This window comes from Xenopus laevis, chromosome 1L (assembly GCF_017654675.1).
Source record: "Xenopus laevis strain J_2021 chromosome 1L, Xenopus_laevis_v10.1, whole genome shotgun sequence".
NCBI lineage: Eukaryota > Metazoa > Chordata > Amphibia > Anura > Pipidae > Xenopus > Xenopus laevis.
Genome location: NC_054371.1, coordinates 10314504 through 10337446, shown reverse-complemented (window position 1 = coordinate 10337446; position 22943 = coordinate 10314504). Strand labels below are relative to the sequence as shown.

The following is a 22943-nucleotide window of genomic DNA, read 5'->3' as shown; positions in this document are numbered from 1 at the left end:
ATACATGAGTGATACTCAGAGTTCCCTGTATAACTCAGCCTGCAGCCTTGTGCCTTTATATGGTCACAGAACAACCCCTCAGCGACTTCTAATATCCTTATCATTTACAGTAGGGGGTACATTATCCCTTATAATACATGAGTGATACTCAGAGTTCCCTGTATAACTCAGCCTGCAGCCTTGTGCCTTTATATGGTCGCAGAACAACCCCTCAGTGACTTCTAATATCCTTATCATTTACAGTAGGGGGTACATTATCCCTTATAATACATGAGTGATACTCAGAGTTCCCTGTATAACTCAGCCTGCAGCCTTGTGTCTTTATATGGTCACAGAACAACCCCTCAGTGACTTCTAATATCCTTATCATTTACAGTAGGGGGTACATTATCCCTTATAATACATGAGTGATACTCAGAGTTCCCTGTATAACTCAGCCTGCAGCCTTGTGCCTTTATATGGTCACAGAACAACCCCTCAGTGACTTCTAATATCCTTATCATTTACAGTAGGGGGTACATTATCCCTTATAATACATGAGTGATACTCAGAGTTCCCTGTATAACTCAGCCTGCAGCCTTGTGCCTTTATATGGTCACAGAACAACCCCTCAGTGACTTCTAATATCCTTATCATTTACAGTAGGGGGTACATTATCCCTTATAATACTTGAGTGATACTCAGAGTTCCCTGTATAACTCAGCCTGCAGCCTTGTGCTTTTATATGGTCACAGAACAACCCCTCAGTGACTTCTAATATCCTTATCATTTACAGTAGGGGGTACATTATCCCTTATAATACATGAGTGATACTCAGAGTTCCCTGTATAACTCAGCCTGCAGCCTTGTGCCTTTATATGGTCACAGAAAAACCCCTCAGTGACTTCTAATATCCTTATCATTTACAGTAGGGGGTGCATTATCCCTTATAATACATGAGTGATACTCAGAGTTCCCTGTATAACTCAGCCTGCAGCCTTGTGCCTTTATATGGTCGCAGAACAACCCCTCAGTGACTTCTAATATCCTTATCATTTACAGTAGGGGGTACATTATCCCTTATAATACATGAGTGATACTCAGAGTTCCCTGTATAACTCAGCCTGCAGCCTTGTGCCTTTATATGGTCACAGAACAACCCCTCAGTGACTTCTAATATCCTTATCATTTACAGTAGGGGTACATTATCCCTTATAATACATGAGTGATACTCAGAGTTCCCTGTATAACTCAGCCTGCAGCCTTGTGTCTTTATATGGTCACAGAACAACCCCTCAGTGACTTCTAATATCCTTATCATTTACAGTAGGGGGTACATTATCCCTTATAATACATGAGTGATACTCAGAGTTCCCTGTATAACTCAGCCTGCAGCCTTGTGCCTTTATATGGTCACAGAACAACCCCTCAGTGACTTCTAATATCCTTATCATTTACAGTAGGGGGTACATTATCCCTTATAATACATGAGTGATACTCAGAGTTCCCTGTATAACTCAGCCTGCAGCCTTGTGCCTTTATATGGTCACAGAACAACCCCTCAGTGACTTCTAATATCCTTATCATTTACAGTAGGGGGTACATTATCCCTTATAATACTTGAGTGATACTCAGAGTTCCCTGTATAACTCAGCCTGCAGCCTTGTGCCTTTATATGGTCACAGAACAACCCCTCAGTGACTTCTAATATCCTTATCATTTACAGTAGGGGGTACATTATCCCTTATAATACATGAGTGATACTCAGAGTTCCCAGTATAACTCAGCCTGCAGCCTTGTGCTTTTATATGGTCACAGAACAACCCCTCAGTGACTTCTAATATCCTTATCATTTACAGTAGGGGGTACATTATCCCTTATAATACATGAGTAATACTCACCAGCTTGCAGACCCCGCTGGCATTGGACCCTGTGGGGAGGTGGGCTTAAGTCAGCAGCTCTCCAGTTTGCAATTTAAACAAACCGATTGCTGGGGTCCAAATTCCCCTAGCAACCATGCACTGATTTGACTGGGATGTGAATCACCTTCGCCCAGTTATTTACGTTGTTGTATACATGTGTATGGGTTCATGTATGTTCTATACACTTACACATATGCAGTTGGGCGTCTTTTCCCACACCAATCGCTAAATAATAGAATAAACACATAATACCTTTCTATGTAAGTGTAGGCCTTCTCTTAGCAACTCAGCCCCTTGCTGGAAGACTTATGGAATAGAATCAGACAGTCCAGGTATTTTGTTTGGGGTTGAGGGTAATGCCAAATGTGTCTAAATTCTGGTGTCAGTCACACAGGAGGCTGGATTGGAATGATCAGCGATTGCCATTAAGTCTTTGAGTTAAGATTCCAGCTAAACCGGTTACAGGAGTCATGTGAGATAATGTATTTAATGTATTTAAGATGAAACATACGGAACCTATGGAAAACCCCAGTGACTGATACTGTAGGTCTACGGTCTATTGTTGTGAAACTAAAACAGAGGTTACTGCATGTCAATAACCTCAGATCATAACTGCACAGCAACACTCACATCATTTATGGCAGGTGCAGCTGAACACACTTAATAAATGGATATCTGACATTCTTCACGGTGAGGAGGAGACCAATTGCAGTTAAAGGGGTTGTTCACCTTAAAGTTTACTTTTAGTCTGATGTAAAGAGGGATATTTTGAGACAATTTGCAATTGGTCTTCATTTTTTTATTATTTGTGGTTTTTAGTTATTTATTCAGCAGCTCTCCAGTTTGCAATTTAAACAACCGATTGCTGGGGTCCAAATTCCCCTAACAACCATGCACTGATTTGACTGGGATGTGAATCACCTTCGCCCAGTTATTTACGTTGTTGTATACATGTGTATGGGTTCATGTATGTTCTATACACTTACACATATGCAGTTGGGCATCTTTTCCCACACCAATCGCTAAATAATAGAATAAACACATAATACATGTATGTAAGTGTAGGCCTTCTCTTAGCAACTCCGCTCATAGGGTACTGACAAGCAGGTGGCAACCGGGAAGCAATTCATTCAAGGTGGAACCAAAATGTAGATTAAAACTTCATCTTTATTGATCCGAATAAAACCAAATATACACGAGGGCAGGGAGAGTAGCTCCTTTAAAGGAGAAGGAAAAGTAAAATCACAAGGAGGGTGTGTGCCAAATGTTGGTTACTCCCAGTCATTATAATCACTTTCCTGAGACCTCTGGGCTGTGCTCCTGTTAGCAGAAATCCACTAGCCTGGGCTACTTCTAACCAATCACCGCTTTGCCATCTTCTTCCTGCTTTTTCCTTCTTGGTGTTGGGTGCTCAGTAACATAAATATCCGAGAACTACCTATAGTAAAAGGTCAAATCAACTGGACTTGCTGTGTTTTTTATTGAAGACGTTTCACCTGTCATCCAACTGGCTTTCTCAATTCAGAAAAAAGCACAGCAAGTCCAGTTGATTTCACTTTTCTCTATAAATATACCATGACCTGGATGAATGAGAATCTTCACAAACATATCCGAGAACTGTCAATTTCACTGTACCACACTAGCACCGGCCGAGGGGCAGCAGCTGAAGAACCCCGGGCTCCATGGTGCAGTTAACTACAAACATTTGGCACCCCCTGGTGATTTAACCATTCCTTCTCCTTTAAGAACTTGGTGCTGCCTGTTTTCTCCGAAAAGGACCTTTCTTTGCAAAAAAAAAAATAGACCCTCCCAATATGCTTTTACTTTCAGTCAGGCACTTCGTTATATAGGGAACCAACTGGTAGAAACACAGACTTGGGTATCAGACTGACCCATTGCAAAAAACAATAACAACAAGGGGTGTTGCTATTCCCCCAAGAGGAGGGTCAGGGCTGGGCCAGCGGAACACTGGGAATATACCTGGTGGACCCTGCTCCCCCATTGTGTCCTCAAGGAGGGAAAAAAAATTAAAAAAAGTGCGTGGGTCTGCGACTGGGGTCCCGTCAGATGGAAGCCCTAGTGGTCCCTGTACACCCCAGTCCAACTGTGACTCCAACACATACCAGCGCTCAAGGCAAGTGCTCCTGCTCCATCACTTGCCCAATTTAACATCCCCTCTAAGGGATTATTGGATAATTATTGTGTTTTGGTCGTGCTCATTGTCAGACAAGAATCCTAAAAAGCACTGGGAGATAATCTCAGGGGCTTGGAGAACTATAACAGAGAGGGAAAGGTTCCTGACATAGTCCTGCGTGACTTTGCTCTAATGTCTTTATAAATAATCTGCTACATGGGGGGCTGTCATTCCCACTCAGGCTGCAGGGCCCAGATCTGTGCTGCTCCGTGGAAATAAAATATTATGGTTTTATTATAGGCCAATCACGAGTGCACCATTGCATTTCTCTCCCTTTCATTTGCTGTAGTTGCACAAAGGTGCGCGTGTGACTGTGGGAATTTTGTAGCATTCCTGCTCATTCACAGCATCAGGTTTCTCACGGCCTCTACTGTACAATGGAAAAATCCAAGGGGTGTTGTCTTACAAGGTGTGAGGTGAGGTGATGTAGATCAGGAGATCTGTGCCCTACCCACTATTACAGTAATAACCTCCTCTACTATACTGTATATATATATATATAAATATTGATCCTGCAGAGTTAGTTGAACCCCAGAAGCTGCCGTCTCTCCATGTCGCCTTCTCTGAGCCTGTTGCTCGTCGGAGCTGCTCTTTGTACAGGTGAGGGGCACAACAACTGGGCCTTAAAGAGGTGGTTCCCCTTTAAATTAACTTGTAGTATGTTTTAGAACTGCCAATTCTAAGCAGCGATTCAATTGCTTTTCATTATTTATTTGTAATAGTTTCAGAATGATTTGCCATCTACTTTTTCCAGCTTTTAAATGGGGGTCACTGACCCCATCTAAAAAACAAATGCTCTGTAAGGCTACAAATGTATTGTTATTGTTACTTTTTATTACTTCTCTTTCTATTCAGGCCTCTCCTATTCATATTCCAGTCTCTTATTCAAATCAATGCAGGGTTGCTAGGGGAATTTAGATCCTAGCATCCAAACTGGGGAGCTGCTGAATAAAAGGCTAAATAACTCAAATACCACAAATAAAAAATGAAAACCAATTGCAAATTGTCTCAGAATATCCCTCTCTACATCATACTAACAGTTAAAAATGTGAACGACCCCTTTATTTTTTTTAGTTTTATTGCTGCCATTCATTTAGTGATTGCAAGCTCTTGGGTACCAGGTGACTGCAGGTATATCATATATGTAGAACTAGGTTGCTTCACAGACATGTCCCAGCAGTCTGTCCAGGGGTTCTGGGAGTTGCAGCTAAGTAGTAGTGAATAATTTAGCCCAGTCTGTGGGTTCTGGCAGGTGCCAGTGGGGCTGCTGTTAATTGCCATAGGCACTCACTATTTATTGGGCTGCTGTGCGGCTTTTTTGGACCTCTGTGTATCTGATATATTATTCAAATTGCATCTGAAATGCCAGGGCCTATTTTGAATCTCAGTCCAGTCCTGGTACATCCACAGACAAATGGAGCTCCTATCAGGGAACATGGATTTTGGATAAAGGGTGTAACATTATTCTAAGCAGTATTTATAGAAGGGTCACATCATACCTCCCAACATTTTGGAAATAAAAAGAAGGATAAAAAAAGTTGGTGTGTAGCCCCCTGAATTTTTTTTGACCATGCCCATTTTTGTGGCCACACCCCCTAATTACCATGTTCATTTTACTAAATTTGGCAGGTTATGAAAGTTTAAACATATTTCTGTGGTTTTTTTTCAATTACAGTTTTGCTAATGAAGGTGAATTGCCGTTTAGGGAGCTAACACACGGGCAAATTCGGGGAGATTTAGCCGCCTGTCGACTAATCGCCTCTTCTGCGGTGGCCACCCGGGGAGATTTCCGCAGTTGCCTCACGAGGAAACTTCGGGTGACTTTGGAAATTGAAGCGCCGCGAGTGCATTGGTGCTGCCGTTTTGTCATTATAGCAGGGGGAAGACAGTTCTCCCCGAATCTGCCCGTGTGCTAAAACCCTAAAGCTGTGAGTCTAACTTCTCCCAAGAGACCTGTTATCTTATATTGTTACAATTACTTATCTGCTTATCTCAAAATTGTTACAAATGTATCTTATTTGCAGCTGTGGCTGTTCTGGGCTCTCTGCCAAAAGCCAATTAAGTTAGAAACGTTGTTTCTTTTTCTGGCTGTTCAGTGCAGAGAAAAACGGGACTTTCCAGTACAAAGGAGGGACTGCGGGTTGAGCTGTCAAGAGGGACTGTCCCTCTAAACACAGGACAGTTGGGAGGCATGCGTTTGATTAACCTGATCCTTCATGAGAATAAAAAAAACAACAAATATTATTTATTGAATTAAAAAGAGCTAAATCAGAGCTTGTAATCACTACCTTGGTCGCTGATGATTGAGAACTGAACCAGAGAAGCGCCCGTAAAAAAAAAAGTTCCCTCGTATGCGCTGGATTTAAATGGACGGTCACGTGATTTAATGTAAATGTCCCGGAGAGCGCGATGGAAGGGAATGCGCATGCGCGCCATTTATAACTGATTGACGTCACGGAGTATTGCACAAGTATTCGGGGCTCCCCCTGTCTCTCCACCCCCTCACGTTACATTGTGATGATTTGAGTCTGGTGATTTTAAGCCCCTCCCCCATATCCGTTTTACTTACTTTAGTTATTGTGAGTTAAAGTTGAGCAGAAGACCCACGGATTGTTGTTTGGGTGCAGCATGTGGCTCTTATCTCTGCTGATCGTGTTGTCTGGAGCTGAATCGTGTGCAGGTATTTATTATACACTCACAACTTATTACTACTGCTGTTTACTCACTGAGTGCTAGCTCTTGGGCACCAGCACAGACACTCATTAGGGAAGGGGCAAATAACTAGGAGAAAATGCCTGTGCAGTGTGTCTCCAACCCAACTGCTGGGAGTTGTAGTAGTACAGCTGGCAGGTTTCCTACACTGAAGCCTTCATATTTCATGTAGTTCTCATGATCTCACTGAGTATAGAAGCACAGAGAACTTATGTAATGTAGCAGTGTAATAGGGCACAATGGCATTACATTAAAGGGCTTTGTGTCCCAAGAGCTTGCAATCTATTCTAAATGTTCACTTAAAATGTGTCTGTGTTAGCAAAATACAAAACATTTCTATCTAATACATGTTATACCCACAGCAGATGCACCCTCCCATTTCCCCGACTCCTCCCATTTCCCTGACTCCTCCCATTCCCATCATAACACACAACAATAAAGTGGCATGACCTTATGTTAAAGTGCTTTCAGTTTCACCGGCTGTCACTGCCTTGGTCTCATTGGCCTTCAGCTCACCTGAATAGGAAACAAGTGACAGCACAGATACTGGTGGGTTCAGGCCACAGGGCTGATTATTCAATTCTGCTGCAGACTGCACTGCCATGTAGTAATTATGTGTATTAATTACTAATCAGCCTTATATTGTGACATTTCTATTCTATGTGTACTGTATATTGTGAGTGGCTCCCTAAGCTCAGTAAGTGACAGCAGCACAGAGCATGTGCAGTGAATCAGCAGAAAAGAAGATGGGGAGCTACTGGGGCATCTTTGGAGACACAGATCTTTACTGCTAAAGGGCTGTGGTTGCCTTGGGCTGGTACAGAAGCACAAAACATCATGTACAACATTTCTAGCTACTTCTTTAGTTAGGCTTTAGTTCTCCTTTGATGACCAGGCACTGGTAAGGGATGGAACAATTAATTAGGGCAGTGGAACCAGTCCAAAGTGATTAAGGTACTGGAATGTCAGGGAAGCCAATAGAGGTGTATGTTGTACCCAACCCCCTGCTGGAGTTTCCCCAAGCATTCCAATACAGTCACTATATAAGATACAAGATGTACTGGCGAATGACTGCCAGTTACACACACAACTGTCACTGCTGCATCACAGGAGGAGTGGCCTGTCCTATATCTGTCACTTACAGGAATGACTGTCATGTGGCCCTTTCACATGCACAGCAATTGTTTTTTTCGGAGGGGGGGGGAGGATTTTCAGGAATGAAGAAACCACAGAAATCCCCGTGCCAGTGATAAAACAAACTGCTCATAGGGGAGATTCCATAGATGGAGGCACAGGGCATTAGCACCCAGTTCAGTGTCCATAAAGGATCACCATTATCCCAAAAGTAAGTTAATTAGATATGAAAACAATGTGCAGTGAGATTAATGCTAAACAACTGATCTTTATTAATTATGAAACAATAACCAGTTCTTTCTTAGCAGTGAACCCGTTTCATGTGGCATGTGTACAACTTGTTAACATTTTATGTGTCTGGCCACTTCCTTCCTTTTTTCGCTTGTGTGCCTATCCACTTCCTTCCTTTTTTCGCTTGTGTGCCTATCCACTTCCTTCCTTTTTTTGCTTGTGTGCCTATCCACTTCCTTCCTTTTTTCGCTTGTGTGCCTATCCACTTCCTTCCTTTTTTGCTTGTGTGCCTATCCACTTCCTTCCTTTTTTTGCTTGTGTGCCTATCCACTTCCTTCCTTTTTTCGCTTGTGTGCCTATCCACTTCCTTCCTTTTTCGCTTGTGTGCCTATCCACTTCCTTCCTTTTTTTGCTTGTGTGCCTATCCACTTCCTTCTTTTTTCGCTTGTGTGCCTATCCACTTCCTTCCTTTTTTGCTTGTGTGCCTATCCACTTCCTTCCTTTTTTTGCTTGTGTGCCTATCCACTTCCTTCCTTTTTTTGCTTGTGTGCCTATCCACTTCCTTCCTTTTTTCGCTTGTGTGCCTATCCACTTCCTTCCTTTTTTGCTTGTGTGCCTATCCACTTCCTTCCTATTTGCAAGGGTGCTTCATTTCGAAGTGATTCATTTACAAGTGATCTGGAAGAGTTTAACAAGGAGTTATGAATTGACATCTCTCTTCTTCTTTTTATTACAGGTAAATCTGCTTAAACTGCTATTTCCATCTCTGCTGTGGCCGTTTGCATTTTTTTGCACCATTTATTGGTAAATCTGCTAAAACTGCTATTTCCATCTCTGCTGTGGCCCTGTTTGCATTTTTTTGCACCATTTATTGGTAAATCTGCTAAAACTGCTATTTCCATCTCTGCTGTGGTCCTGTTTGCATTTTTGCACCATTTATTGGTAAATCTACTCAAACTGCTATTGCATTCCATCTGTATTACCCCTACCACTGTTTAATGAGTTATATGTATGCATTGTTCATTTGCCACTTCTAAACTAGTAATATAATATTGATTACAGGGCCGGATTTACATAGAGGGCACCCCTAGGCCCACTGCCGTTTGTCGCCCCTGTATCCTCCCCTTTATTCGTGCAAATTTTAATTATCAATGGGGAAATTTAAAAAAATATTGTATCTCCAGCGCATCCCCTAGTGTTTTTGAACCAAAGTGGGTGTGGTTGGGCATCATGCCTCCCCCCTAAAATCCTGCCGCCCTAGGCCCGGGCCTAGGTGGCCTTTCCACAAATCCGGGCCTGATTGATTATAAGTTCTCCCTGTAGTCTTGTAACGTGTACATTTTACGACCCCCTATAAACTCCTCTCCAAACAAACTTTGTATGTCAGGTTATCTCTGTATTCACCCTGAGCCTTGCTCTGCTCTCACTCTCTGTCACAGCTGGTGATCAGTTTGCTGTTTAATCAATTAGAATCAGTTGTAATTCCCCAGACCTGTGTGCAGCAGCTCCCAGCTTTTACTCTCCCTATTTATTAAGATCTCTTTAGGGGTGAGCATTTGCAAGGGTGCTTCATTTCGAAGTGATTCATTTACAAGTGATCTGGAAGAGTTTAAAAAGGAGTTCAACAAGGAAAGCTACAAGGAGAGACCACACAGAGGACTACGTTAAGGACATAACACTACTACTACCTGCTAGAAACTGCAATGGCAAAGTTAATGATTTTTGCTGTGTTCACATGCATGGTGCTCCCTAAGGTTGTTACTTCCTTCAACCGTCCTATTGTCTGTCACTATTCTATTTACATATCTTTTTCTCTACTCCTTTCCACATACTCCAGCTCCTATACACTTTACAACTACTTGCAACACCTTTGTCCTCCAGTTACTATCAAGACCCGGATATGTCGTCACTTCAAATCCTCTTCCCACATCTTTTCCCTCTTTTACCTACTTTTGCTGGCTGCAGGGGATATCTCTCCAAACCCTGGACCCTGCTCCATACCAACATACAGTATATTCAACCTCGCTTTCCTGCCAACTTGCGCAAATCTTCTCTCCTCCTCTCACTGTCGGTTCAAACCTATTCCTCCAGCCTTCTCATTTAACACTTTTGAGGTGCATGCCATTCACATCTTCCACCCTCTCTGTGTGCGTGTAGCTGTCATTTACAGACCCCCATCAGCCTCCTCCTCCTCTGCTGCCTTCCTTTCTGACTTTGACACCTGCCTTTCTTTCTTCTCTGCACTGACAGCCCTGCAATCATTCTTGGGGATTTCAACTTCCACATCGATGATGCTTCACAACCCTGGCCCTCTCGTTTTCTCCGCCTAACCTCCTCCTTTGAGCTCCAGCAGTGGACAAACACCCCTACTCATAAGGATGGCCACTTTCTGGATCCAGTGTTTACTAAAAATCTCTCTCTCTCTGGTTTTAACAGTGAACCCTTCCCCCTTTCATATCACAATTTGGTTACATTTTCCATCTCTCACTCTCCGTGCCCACCCACTAGTCCGGGATACACGTGATATTGACCTTCCAGCCTTAGCTCAGTCTTTCAGGTCCAGTCTCATTTCCCTTAAGGAAACGTCTGATCCTGATACCCTGGTAAGTGAGTAGAATCACATACTATCCTCAACCATTGGCTCATTTGCCCCTTCACAGGCTAAGCATTCACGTGCTCTGAACCCACGACCCTGGCTGAATTCACAAACCAGATACTTACGCTCCTGCACAAGATCTGCTGAACGTATGTGGAAGAAATCCCGTACGCAAGCAGACTTTATTCACTATAAATTTCTATTGTCCTGCCTCAATTCTGCCTTGTCAAAAGCCAAGCAAGAGAACTACAGTCCCTTTATAAACAATCACAAATCCAACCCACGATGCCTGTTTTCTCTATTCAATACTCTTCTCCATCCCTCATCAACAGTATCAGTCAACCAGACACACTCTCCTCAGGACTTTGCTGATTTCTTTAAAGACAAAGTAGAGTCCAGCCGCAATCAGATCCCTACTTCTACTAATGTAAACCAGCTCCTCCTTCCTAAGCCCCTTCTGCAGGTCTTAATTCCTTCCCTCCGATAACAATGTCTGAAGTCTCCAAGCTTCTTTTGTCCTCCCCACTCACAACTTGCCCCCTTGACCCTATGCCCTCTTCTCTGCTCAAACACTGTGTTGCAGAGCTTACACCAGGCTCTGTACTTGGTCCGCTGTTGTTCTCCCTGTACACTCTGTCTTTGGGAGATCTCATCCATTCATTTGGCTTTAATTATTATCTGTATGCTGATGTACCCAAATATATTTATCCACCCCTTCATTAACAGCTGAAACAGAGGCTCAGATCTCTAACTGCCTCCTGGTTATCTCAAATTGGATGAACCAGCGCCACCTCAAACTCAACCTAACACTGAACTTATCATCTTTCCACCTAAGCCTGGTCCTACTCCCCTATTTACTATCTCTATTGATGGCTCATTAATCCTGTCAACTCTGCTCGCTGTCTGGGGGGAATCTTTGACTCCTCTCTCTCCTTCTCTGATCATATTAACACCACTGTCAAAACCTGTCACTTTTTCTTACACAATATTGCCAAAATCTGTCCCTTCCTTTCACCTGATACATCCAAGACGCTCATGTATGCTCTCATCCTATCCCGACTAGATTACTGTAACCTTCTACTAACTGGCCTCCCTAACTCCCATCTCTCCCCTCTACAGTCTGTATTAAACACTGCTGCCAGAATTATCCTCCTCTCATCCAAAAGGTACAGGCCTCTCCGCTGCTGAAGTCCTTATCATGGCTTCCTATAAAACAAAGAATAATTTATAAACTCCTCCTCATAACCTTCCCTTCATTCCTCTGCACCTCACTACATCTCATCTCTTGTCTCTCTATATGTTCCTGCCCGAAACCTCCGCTCCTCTCAGACAAACGCTTGGTTGTACCCCCCACTACTACTGCTGTTTCCCGTATCAAACCCTTCTCTCTTGTGACTCCTTATATTTGGAATGTCCTGAATCTCTCAGGAGAGAATCCTCCTTCAATGTTTTTAAAACAAAACTCATAGACTCCCTCTGGGAGCACCTGGATAACAGCTGAACTGGCACTTATATAACAGTGTAACAACCTGTAACCCACAGCACCTTAATACCCCCTGAATTGTGTCTGTATGTTACCCTCCCATTTAGACTGTAAGCTCTACGGGGTAGGGTCCTCTAGCCTTTTGTTTCCTTGACACTAAGCACTTAATCTGTATTGTAATTATATTTTATATTTATGTGAATTGTATTTCTAATAATGCACTTATTGTTACTTTTTATTCCAATGACCCCTTGTTTGTTACTAATAATTTATTGTTTTGTTGTGCAGTGCTTTGCCCTCAAGGAGCGCTTTACAAATAAAAATATACATACATACATACATACATACATATTACACGCAGAGATAAGATGAGGCTGCAGGAGCTCCAATACTTCATTGCACAAGCGATTCTTATTTTTCAGGAACTAGTTGGAGATATAAACCCCCGAGGCACAAAGGAAGTGTCCTGCTTGAAACTGTGCAAAATAGGGTCATGACGTTATGGTGGCCAGTGGCCAGTGGCCAGTGGCCAGTGGTTGCAGAAAGGAGCAAATAAGGTCATTCCTAGGGGTCCATCTCTGCCCTCTCAGCGCTACAGGACCCCTTCCAAAATGACTCCTTCCTCCCTGTACATTACATAAAGGAAACGAGCATCTCAAGGGTGAGTTTTATCTAATGGTGCTAATCACTTGGCTTCCAGTCTGCACTTTATTTCTGGTCTCTTACAGAACGGTCAACCCAACAGTTGCACAACAAGGGGATACAGCTGTACAGCACCCCAGAACCTCAGCTGATCTCTATATCCCTTATCTATTGGGCCTGACCCAGTGCACTGCAGGGTAGTCTGTTAAAAATGACCCCTCCCAGCTGCCATACATCTAGAAGGTTGGGCAGTGTAGTCCAAATTGGCCAAGCTGTCTGACCACAACTAGTCATGTTTGTTGTTGAAATGGGGAAGGGCTTTTTTTTTGGTGCATGGGGCCCAGACTGCAGCACTAAAACACCCCAAACACCCCCCTCCACTGGCACAAATGCCGGAAACATTATAAGGAAATAAGGAAACATATTGTATAAATGTTTGTCATTTTGGCTTTATAACTGCATTTGTGTTGCTGGCGAATAATGGAGTAAATGATTGGGCTTCTGATGCAGAGGGCACAACACTTCACAGGGGGCTACTTCTGGAAAGTATCTATTGTTTCCCCCATGAGAGGTTCTGGCTCCTCCCGTTCGCAAACCAAATTTTCCATGATAGGTGCCATTTAAATGGGAATGTAATTTAAGCTTCATCCAATGGAAATAACAAACTTCCTGATTAGCATCATTTGAAAAAATTCTGCAATCATCAAGTTAGTCTTCACTCTCCCCCTCTCAGCAATCTGTCTCTCTACGTGCAGCTTTGTGTCAGTCGGTTATTTCACAAAGCACTTACCTCTAATACGTTGTCCAGGCAAAGGGAGCGCAAACCAAACTGCCGCTCACAATCTGACTCCGACTCCTGCCTGTAAACAGATTGCTGGAGGGAGGGATTGAAGAGTAACTTGTAGCGGCAATGACTTTATTAAAGGATATGTATTTAGGGAACTCAAGCCTTGGAAATGAAGGTCGTTCTATATGTGTGTGTGCGCCTTGCCCCAAGAGCTGACCTTTCTTTACCTTGCCTTCAGCTGCAGATGGTGATGTCATCAGACATGAGCTGTACGGGGAGGTTGGCAAGTCCGTGGCAATTCCTATGGTGGACTTTGATTTAGATGGTTGGTGGGAACTGAAAAAACCCAATTCAGATCCAGACTGGGTAGTGAATTATCATGGATGGTATGCATTCCAGTTTCTCTATGAATCCCGTGGACAGATCATCAAGAGCAACAGAACTGTCCTGCTAAAGAACCTGACCAAGAGTGACAGCTGGGAGTATGAGCAATGGGCCAATGGAAAACTGTGGTCGAAGATCAACATTCAAGTCTTGGGTAAGTCCCAGAAAACTCCGGCCCATTGATTTGGTGATATAATGTAGATGCCAACAACCCGATACACTTTACATGAACAGTAACCTGTGTATCTAGTCTACCCCAAGTATAGAGCTCTCATTCTCTGTAGTTGCTGTTCCTGGGCTGTTCTCTTTCCCATGGTCAGACAGACCACTTCTACTAGGCAAGGGAATCCATTCAACCCCACCGCCGCTGTCATACGCATCATATGTTCCCCGATATTGCAATCTAATTTCCCTCTCTCGGTCTCATGCATATTAGGGTGAACTTTATTAAGAGCTGGTATATTTGTCAGATCCAGATAGACACAATAGATAATTAGGAGAAATAAAAGAGGTAATTGATTAGTGCTGAGAGCAGGCGCGTTTGTTCTGTGCTGCTGCATTAAACATCCCTCCCCAAACTCCGATCAGTAATCCCTTCCTTCCTGAGGTTTATGTTATACTGAATATCTGCTGAGTTCAGCACAGAATAAAGATGATCCTGTTGCCTTTACAGACCCCCTGTACCCCCCGGTTCTATGGAGCGAGGGTCCAAGTCCTGAAGCCTGTCTGGTTCTGCTGCAGTGTGAAGGGAGTGGAGGAAGCGCTGAGACTTTGGCCCTAATGAAAGATGGAGAAGAAGTTAAAGGAAACATCACGGTTATGGGCAATATCTCGGTATTTACTATCAATGTCGGGGACCCTCTGTCCTGGGGCCAATACACATGTGAGAAGCGCAACCCAATGAGCAGCAAAGCTTCCAAATCCATCATGGTGGGAAGTCCAGGTATGGTACTGGATTGGATATGTGATTTTTTTTTTCCTCCAAACCAGGCTTTTAACCCTTTATCTGAATGATGTAGAATTGAAGTCAATGACAAAAAATGAGTGCCAGCAAGATAGAGGTTTTTGGGTTCCATTCAAGTAAATGGTGAAAAATGGCATTGCTAGAAAATTCATGGTCCCAAAGTGCCACACGGACTGGCACTTAAGGGCTGAATCAAAGATCACTTGCTGACTGATAAAGTGTCTCCAGAGTTATAATGTTGGTTATGTATGAAGTTTGGAGGGTCTGTGTGAGGAACCTAATATACAGGAATAACTAGGGAGACTTCTCACCTATAATCTGCTTATATCTCAGATTTTCATGGATATATTGATACAGTGTTGAGCATACCTCCCAACTGTCCCTTTTTCGGAGGGACAGTCCCTCATTTGTACTGGAAAGTCCCTCTTTTCTCTGCACTGAAGAGCCAGAAAAAGAAACAAAGTTTCTCACTTAATTGGCTTTTAGCAGAGAGCCCAGAACAACTAACAGGTGCAAATAAGATACTTTGTAACAATTTTGAGACACAAAAACACAGTTTAGATAAGGAGAAATATTTTCAAACTTTCATAACCTGCCAAATTTTGTAAAACAAACATGGTAATTAGGGGGTGTGGCCACAGAAAGAGGTGTGGTCAAAAACATTGCCACGCTACGTGCGGAAAAAATTTTTTTGTCCCTCTTTTTACTTCCAAAATGTTGGGGGGTATGATTGAGCAGCTCTTCCAACTGTTTATAACAAGTGTGAGTTATATTCCCTGTAGCATACACTGTTCTCTCACATAGGGCTCAGTGTGGCACAGAGATTGGCAGGCCACCCGGCTGCTATTTTACCAGTTACTTGATGCCAATGTTATTAATAGAAAAGAAAAATTCAAATATATAAAAAAGGTGGGGATCCTAAACAGAGAGGATTTGCCCTTGGGGATCATAAATAAAGAAATCCTGTAGAATAGTAAATTCAGCCCATTTGTGGTTCCGTTATGTGCAGTGACCATTATTCTTTTCTTGCAGTAAGTCTCATGGAAACATTGTGTTTTTGCCTCATCATCGCTGGCCTGGCCTTCTCACTCTATGTCATAGCATTCGGGCTGTTCTGGAACATTATTGTGCCACGGGCCAGACAGAACAAAAGGATCAAGGCTTCACGTAAGTAATTCATTATAGGAACACTAACACTATATTCTTATTGGATCAACTCCCCCTGCCCCGTGTGACGTCACAATGGTGTTTCTTGTTTCCCACTCAGCACTTATAAAAGGCCTCGCGGATGTAGTTTTTATTGTGAAGATCTTGTCTCCATTGGCAGCCACTGTGGTTTCAGCCTTCGGTAAGAACTGCTCCGTTCTGTTCCTTTCCCCAGCAAAATAAAATTCTTTAAATTCGGGGAGAACCCCATTTTTAAAGGCTAAGAGCACTTGTACCTATTTGCTGTAGCCCCATTAGGAACTTACCTCTGGGTAGGGGAATCCAGATTTGCCCCCCAAAGTGGCATAGAAGACACAAACGCACAAATCAGTGGAAAGAAGCAGAGCTTTGTATGGAGAGCCTGGGAAGACTGGGGATAATACCAATGGGCCCAGGTTTAATTCTTAATTGTGTTACCCATTCACAGAATATTTTGCCGTAGTACTAGTGATAAACGGGCACAGTGGGTGGCACAGCTCACATCAGGCGCCAGTAGCTCCAGCAAAGAAGAGGCAGTCGGTGTAAATCAGCCCCTTTGATAAATGAGCCAATGATTATGTGTTCACAGACCATAATAACAGCTTTCCTATGTTTCCTGCTTGGGTTTCAGGTCACTATTTGATCAGCTTCTTCCAAGTGTCATTTATTGTTTTATCTGTCGCTTTCTTCGCCATCAGGATTTTCTTCTCCATCATCCCCTACTGCCAATACTGCAGCAACCTGAGCAGTAAGTAGAGTATAGTGTCCCACGGAATCTGTCACATGACTAATATCATTGCGCTGTGGGTGGAGTCTGTGTATATGATGTCAGTGTAGGATTCAGTTTAGTGGTGTTGCTCTGTGACTACAGTTGGGGTTGTAAAGGGGCAGGGTGGTGATGTAAAGTGGCTGGGGGCAAGATTGGGCAGATCAAGAGAAGCAGGGGCTTTTACTGGTTAAACTGGAGGGGAACCTGGGCTGTTTGAGTCTATACTCCGACATGTCACACATCCTCTTTACCACCCACAGCACCACTTTGAGGCTCTCCCCAGGTAGGGGACCCAGAGCAGTGACTGGAGGGCCCAGCATGAAGGCCAGTTTGTGTGATATTTGCAGAGAACGTGTCCTTGCTCTAGATCCCCACTTGGAGGGTTAAATATAAAGTGAACATTTATTTGCTTCCCTGGCTGAATGGCAGTGCTGTAACTGGGCACCTGCTGCCCCCCCCACCCCATCCCTCACCTGCAGGCCACTCCCCTGCATCCCTCACCTGCAGGCCACTCCCCTGCATCATCCCTCACCTGCAGGCCACACCCCTGCACCATCCCTCACCTGCAGGCCACTCCCCTGCACCATCCCTCACCTGCAGGCCACTCCCCTGCACCACCCTTCACCTGCAGGCCACTCCCCTGCACCATCCCTCACCTGCAGTCCACTCCCCTGCACCATCCCTCACCTGCAGGTCACTCCCCTGCATCATCCCTCACCTGCAGGCCACTCCCCTGCATCATCCCTCACCTGCAGGCCACTCCCCTGCATCATCCCTCACCTGCAGGCCACTCCCCTGCACCATCCTTCACCTGCAGGCCACTCCTCTGCACCATCCCTTACCTGCAGACCACTCCCCTGCACCATCCCTCACCTGCAGGCCACTCCCCTGCATCATCCCTCACCTGCAGGCCACTCCCCTGCACCATCCCTCACCTGCAGGCCACTCCCCTGCACCATCCCTCACCTGCAGGCCACTCCCCTGCATCATCCCTCACCTGCAGGCCACTCCCCTGCACCATCCTTCACCTGCAGGCCACTCCCCTGCACCATCCCTCACCTGCAGGCCACTCCCCTGCATCATCCCTCACCTGCAGGCCACTCCCCTGCACCATTCTTCACCTTCAGGCCACTCCCCTGCACCATCCCTCACCTGCAGGCCACCCCTCCCCCCATGCACCAGCTGAAACAGTAAAACGGTGGTCCGGGATGATGAAGGTGGGCCAGAATCGGCATTGTGGGCTGTGAGTTGTCAGTTATAGGGTTGCCAGTCCCAGTACATGTATAGAACTAGCCTTATCTTTTTTTCTCTCTCTTGTTGACGAAAGGATTGTCACTTTTATTTTTTATCATTTTAGACTACTCTTTTATCAAGTGGATAATGGGTTTCACTGACTATTTCTTTATCTCTGGATTTTTCCTGTCTGAGACCATTTTGTTCAGCAGAAACTGTGAGTTACTTTCATGGATTGCAATTCTGTTTCATAGGCCAAATCACTGATTATTTCCCCATTCTTTGTTATAAGGAGAAATATTAGGTAATTACCCATAATTCTGTTTATGTCACATGGTATAACTGAATCAGTAAAGACAAAACTCAGCTATATAAGGGCAGCAATAAAGGACTTTATATCATTAGAATGAGACTTGTGCTTGTTACCAACAGACCCTCCCCCCTGTGAGAAGACGTTGGAGCCGGGGCTTCTCTATACACTGCCCTGGTTCATTCCTTGTGTCTTATTGGTCTTGGCCGTCTTTGTCTGTGAGTATTTCCTTCTCCTATAAATAATAATAGTGTAACCTTGGAGATTTACTGAATCTTCCAGTCTGATCATTGGTTTTTATACTTATATCTAATTATAACTCTTTATAACGTTAAAGGATTGTTAAAGGGATGATAAAGGCTAAACCTTCCCTGTACTCAAATAATCCAGTGGCACAGCCATATGGAAGATTATAAATGGGGGGCCTCAACCCTAAACGTCTGGGAACCTCTGCTCTGCATTGACATTGTCACCAGAAAAATCATCCTGGAAATTTAGCAGCAGTTAAATGTACCCCGATATATAAATATATGACCATTTAATAAACTCTCCGATACTATATTCACATGTAGGGCCTTCCAGCTGGAAAAGATGTTGATTCTCTCAGAAGGGGTTGTAATGGCAGATACATTAGATACTTTTTCAAGAAAGGGTTGGAGGCATTTTTAGCAAATGAAAGGTTCTGGGGTATCAGTACTTATGGGAAAGGGCTGGGGCAGATATTGATGGGTTTGTTACTATGTTACTGATACTGTGATATCTTATGTATTGTGTCTTTATCTTTTCATTGTAGACCGGAAGGTTAAACCTTGGAATAATGCAACAGAGCAGAACCCGAAACAGCCTTTAGCCGGTGATCGTGTGGGGGGGATGGATACAGGGATGGAAGGAAGCGACAGTTGTAAGCCAGACAGTTCCTTTATAGGAGTGGCAGCTGAGGGGGATCTGGCTACAGGTTGACGGTTACAAAGCAGACAAACTGCAGAGGGGATGTGACAATTCCAAAGCATATTCTGTATTACACATGATATCACAATGGGCAGCGCAGCCTTCCTGAGCATCAGGTGAGAGCCCAGGAGCAGAGCAATAAGCCGAGGTAGGGCACTGGCATATCTGAAAACTGGTTGGCTAAGCACAAGGGCCCTCCACAGTTTCCCAGTTTAGTGCCTCTCTAGGAAAGGAAGCTGCCATGTTGCTTGTTATATGTAAACTGCCTGTACCAAAGTGACGGGGGGGGGAGAGCTTGGCACAGAACTAAAACTGCTAGGGTTTCCTACAGGTGTTAGTTCAGATAATCCCCTGCCTCATAAACGCCATCCCCAATTACAGTTCTATACACCTTTTAAAAGGGACATATATTCATAGACACACACACCCATATATATATATATATATATATATATATATATATATATATATATATATATATATATATATATATATATAGAAAAAATAAAAACTGACACAGCACTCCAAATTTTGTATGCAAAAAAGAAGATATATTGTAAAACACATACCAAAAAGCCCAATGGGCGACGTTTCAGGGTATACAAACCCCTTTCTCAAGCCAAGGGCAGCATTCAATTAACAAGCATTGGTTTACACCTATTTATACAAGGTAACACAGGAAGTTATACATAGCACATGACATCATTAACGATCCTCACACATTAACCCCTGAATTGCTTAATGCTATCCATGCAGGTATACAACGACTCAGCGTTAGTCCACTGCATGTCCAAATCCAGCTAAAAAGAAACAGAACAAAGAATAAAAAACAGAAATGTGGTCAATATTTATCCCATCATAGAAATACATATAGGTCATAGTCTTTATTAAGGCCATTAGGGGCTAACGAATTTAATTGATGTATCCACCATACCTCTCTTTTCCTCAACATTAGCTCTCTATCTCCCCCTCGTTTAGGGGAGGGTACACTTTCCAGAACCATATATTTTAAATCTGTATCCTTATGCCCTTTCTCCACATAATGTTTAGAAACTGGCAACTTCACATTGCCCTTCCTAATTGTAGATCTATGTTGGGATATACGTGTTTTTATTTGTAATGTGGTCTCCCCCACGTAGAGTAGACCACAAGGACAAATCAACACATAAACAGCAAATTTAGTCAAACAAGTGTAGTACCCCCTCAGAGTATATTTGCGACCAGTGGTCGGGTGCTCAAACGTTGTACCTTTATGCACACAGCAACATTGTGAACATGTAAGACAGGGGAACATCCCCTGTGATTTATTACCCATATACGATTGTATCAAAACTTGTTTTTCATTCGTGTCAGAGTGTACCAACTGACTTCCCAGTGTTCTCCCCCTTCTATATGACACAAGTGGGGGTCGGCCAAACTCCTGAACTTCAGGATATGAGGATTGAAGAATCCCCCAATGTTTACGGAGAATGCTAGCCACCGTGTTGCTGCGATCACTATAGTGAGTAACAAATGGTATAGACTGTTCTTTTTCTCTACGATGAACCTTAGCTTTCCTTGCCCTAGATTGGGCTCTGTCCAGTACATATTTAGGATACCCACGTACAAGGAACTTATTATACATTTCTTTAGACTGCTGGTCACGTCTCTCCGGCTGACTGACTAGCCTCTCAACTCTAGTGAACTGACTAATGGGGATAGAGTCCCTAGTATGTGCTGGGTGATAACTGGTATAATGCAGTAATTGGTTCCGATCTGTGGGCTTCGAGTACAATTCTGTAGTAAATACACCTCCTTGTCTCTTTACTGTAACGTCTAGAAACTGTATAGACCCCTTATCTCTATGTATAGTATACGCTATATTTGGGTGTACCCCATTGATCTCCTGATGGAACTGGTCGAGTGAGTCCATGTCGCCCCTCCATATCACAAAAATATCATCGATATAGCACCACCACACAACTACGTGTGTGGTGAACGATACACGACGATAGATGTTATCCTCCTCTTGCATGAGCATAAAGGAGTTTGCATATGAAGGGGCGACATTAGAACCCATCGCGGTTCCCCTAAGCTGTAAGTAGTACTTGTCCTTGAATCTGAAATAATTCTCACAAAGGATAATTTCCAAAAGTTTCAAAAAGAATTCCACTTCCTCTTCACCATATTGTTTACTTCCCCTTAGTAATGTAGCACAAGCGTCAACACCATCTCTATGTGGTATAGATGTATATAATGAGGACACATCAAAGGTAACTAGTAGCAATTCCTCAGAGTCTTCCACCTGTACGGACCTTAATTTATCTAGAAAATGGTTGCTATCTTTTATATATGATTTTCCTTGCTGCACCAATGGTGCAAGGATCCTGTCCAACATGGAGGCCATGGGGCAGAACAAAGAACCTATGCTCGCCACAATAGGCCGACCAGGTGGTTGGACAGGATCCTTGTGTATCTTGGGCAGCGTATATAGTATTGGGGTAACCGGTTTATCAACTACTAAAAAATCTCTAAGTTCAACAGAGATGGTCCCCTTTGTAAGCATTTGTGAAAGGTAATCCCAAATTTTTCGCTTTATACGGAATACATATTCCACACGTAGTTGTGTGGTGGCGCTATATCGATGATATTTTTGTGATATGGAGGGGCGACATGGACTCACTCGACCAGTTCCATCAGGAGATCAATGGGGTACACCCAAATATAGCGTATACTATACATAGAGATAAGGGGTCTATACAGTTTCTAGACGTTACAGTAAAGAGACAAGGAGGTGTATTTCCCAAGTCACCATGGCAGCAATTCACCAACATGGGTTATCCCCTCCCCTTTTGGTCATTGGACAGGAACAGAAAACCTCCTCTACAAAGCCTCCTCCCTCCCCCTCATCACTGTCTTTTTTTCCTGTCCTTCGGTCATATGGATTGTTGGAGTGCTTACCCAGGATGTATTCCGTAAGAGGGGGGTTTTTCTCTCTCTTTTCCCCCCTCTTCGATGCCTCCCTTGTGCTCTCTGCGGAGGTCGCCATGGGAGAGGAGCTTCCAGAGGACGATGCGGGTCCAGGAGTCCGTACCCTTTGAAGCAGGGTGGGTGCTGGAAGCTAATAAGTATAATATGCAGGGAAATGGGCCTAGCATACTTTTCCGGAACATGTGCAGTCCAAAATGGCGCCTATGCGTTCCAAGGACCGGAAATGACGCACACATCCGGAAGTACGTTGGACGCAGAATGCACGGCGTGTTTACGCAGGCGTGTTTGCGTGGTTACGCGAGCGTAATTACGCGAGCGTAATTGCGTCACTTCAGGCGCCTTAAAGGAACGCCGGCGTGTTTTCGCCCGCGACGGTCGCCATCGCTGGAAACGTGTTTCAAGATGGAAATGGTTAGCTCTGGGAAAGGAGCACAATCTAAAGGCTCTGGGTAAGCAAAACAAGGATTGAAAAAAAAAAAAAGAGAGATATATGGAGTATA

General features: G+C 43.8%; 1 protein-coding gene across 7 annotated transcripts; it reads left to right on the top strand.

Moving 5' to 3' along the window:
* The first annotated feature begins 4597 nt into the window (after positions 1–4597).
* XB22166507.L [provisonal] (uncharacterized protein containing Ig superfamily v domain L homeolog) lies at positions 4598–19953 on the top strand. 7 transcript variants are annotated; one of them, XM_041586820.1, is made up of 10 exons: positions 6250–6775; positions 8909–8976; positions 13919–14218; positions 14738–15007; positions 16061–16195; positions 16296–16376; positions 16845–16961; positions 18340–18432; positions 18648–18743; positions 19319–19953. In XM_041586820.1, the coding sequence occupies exons 3-10, from the start codon at positions 13984–13986 to the stop codon at positions 19483–19485; spliced, it is 1194 nt and encodes a 397-aa protein (XP_041442754.1). In that variant the 5' UTR covers positions 6250–6775; positions 8909–8976; positions 13919–13983; the 3' UTR covers positions 19486–19953. The 7 variants fall into 7 exon arrangements, with proteins under 7 accessions (XP_041442740.1, XP_018082966.1, XP_041442754.1 ...); XM_041586806.1 differs by lacking the exons at positions 6250–6775; positions 8909–8976 and adding an exon at positions 4598–4695; XM_018227477.2 differs by lacking the exon at positions 8909–8976 and having other exon boundaries at positions 6249–6775.
* The last annotated feature ends 2990 nt before the right edge of the window (positions 19954–22943 follow it).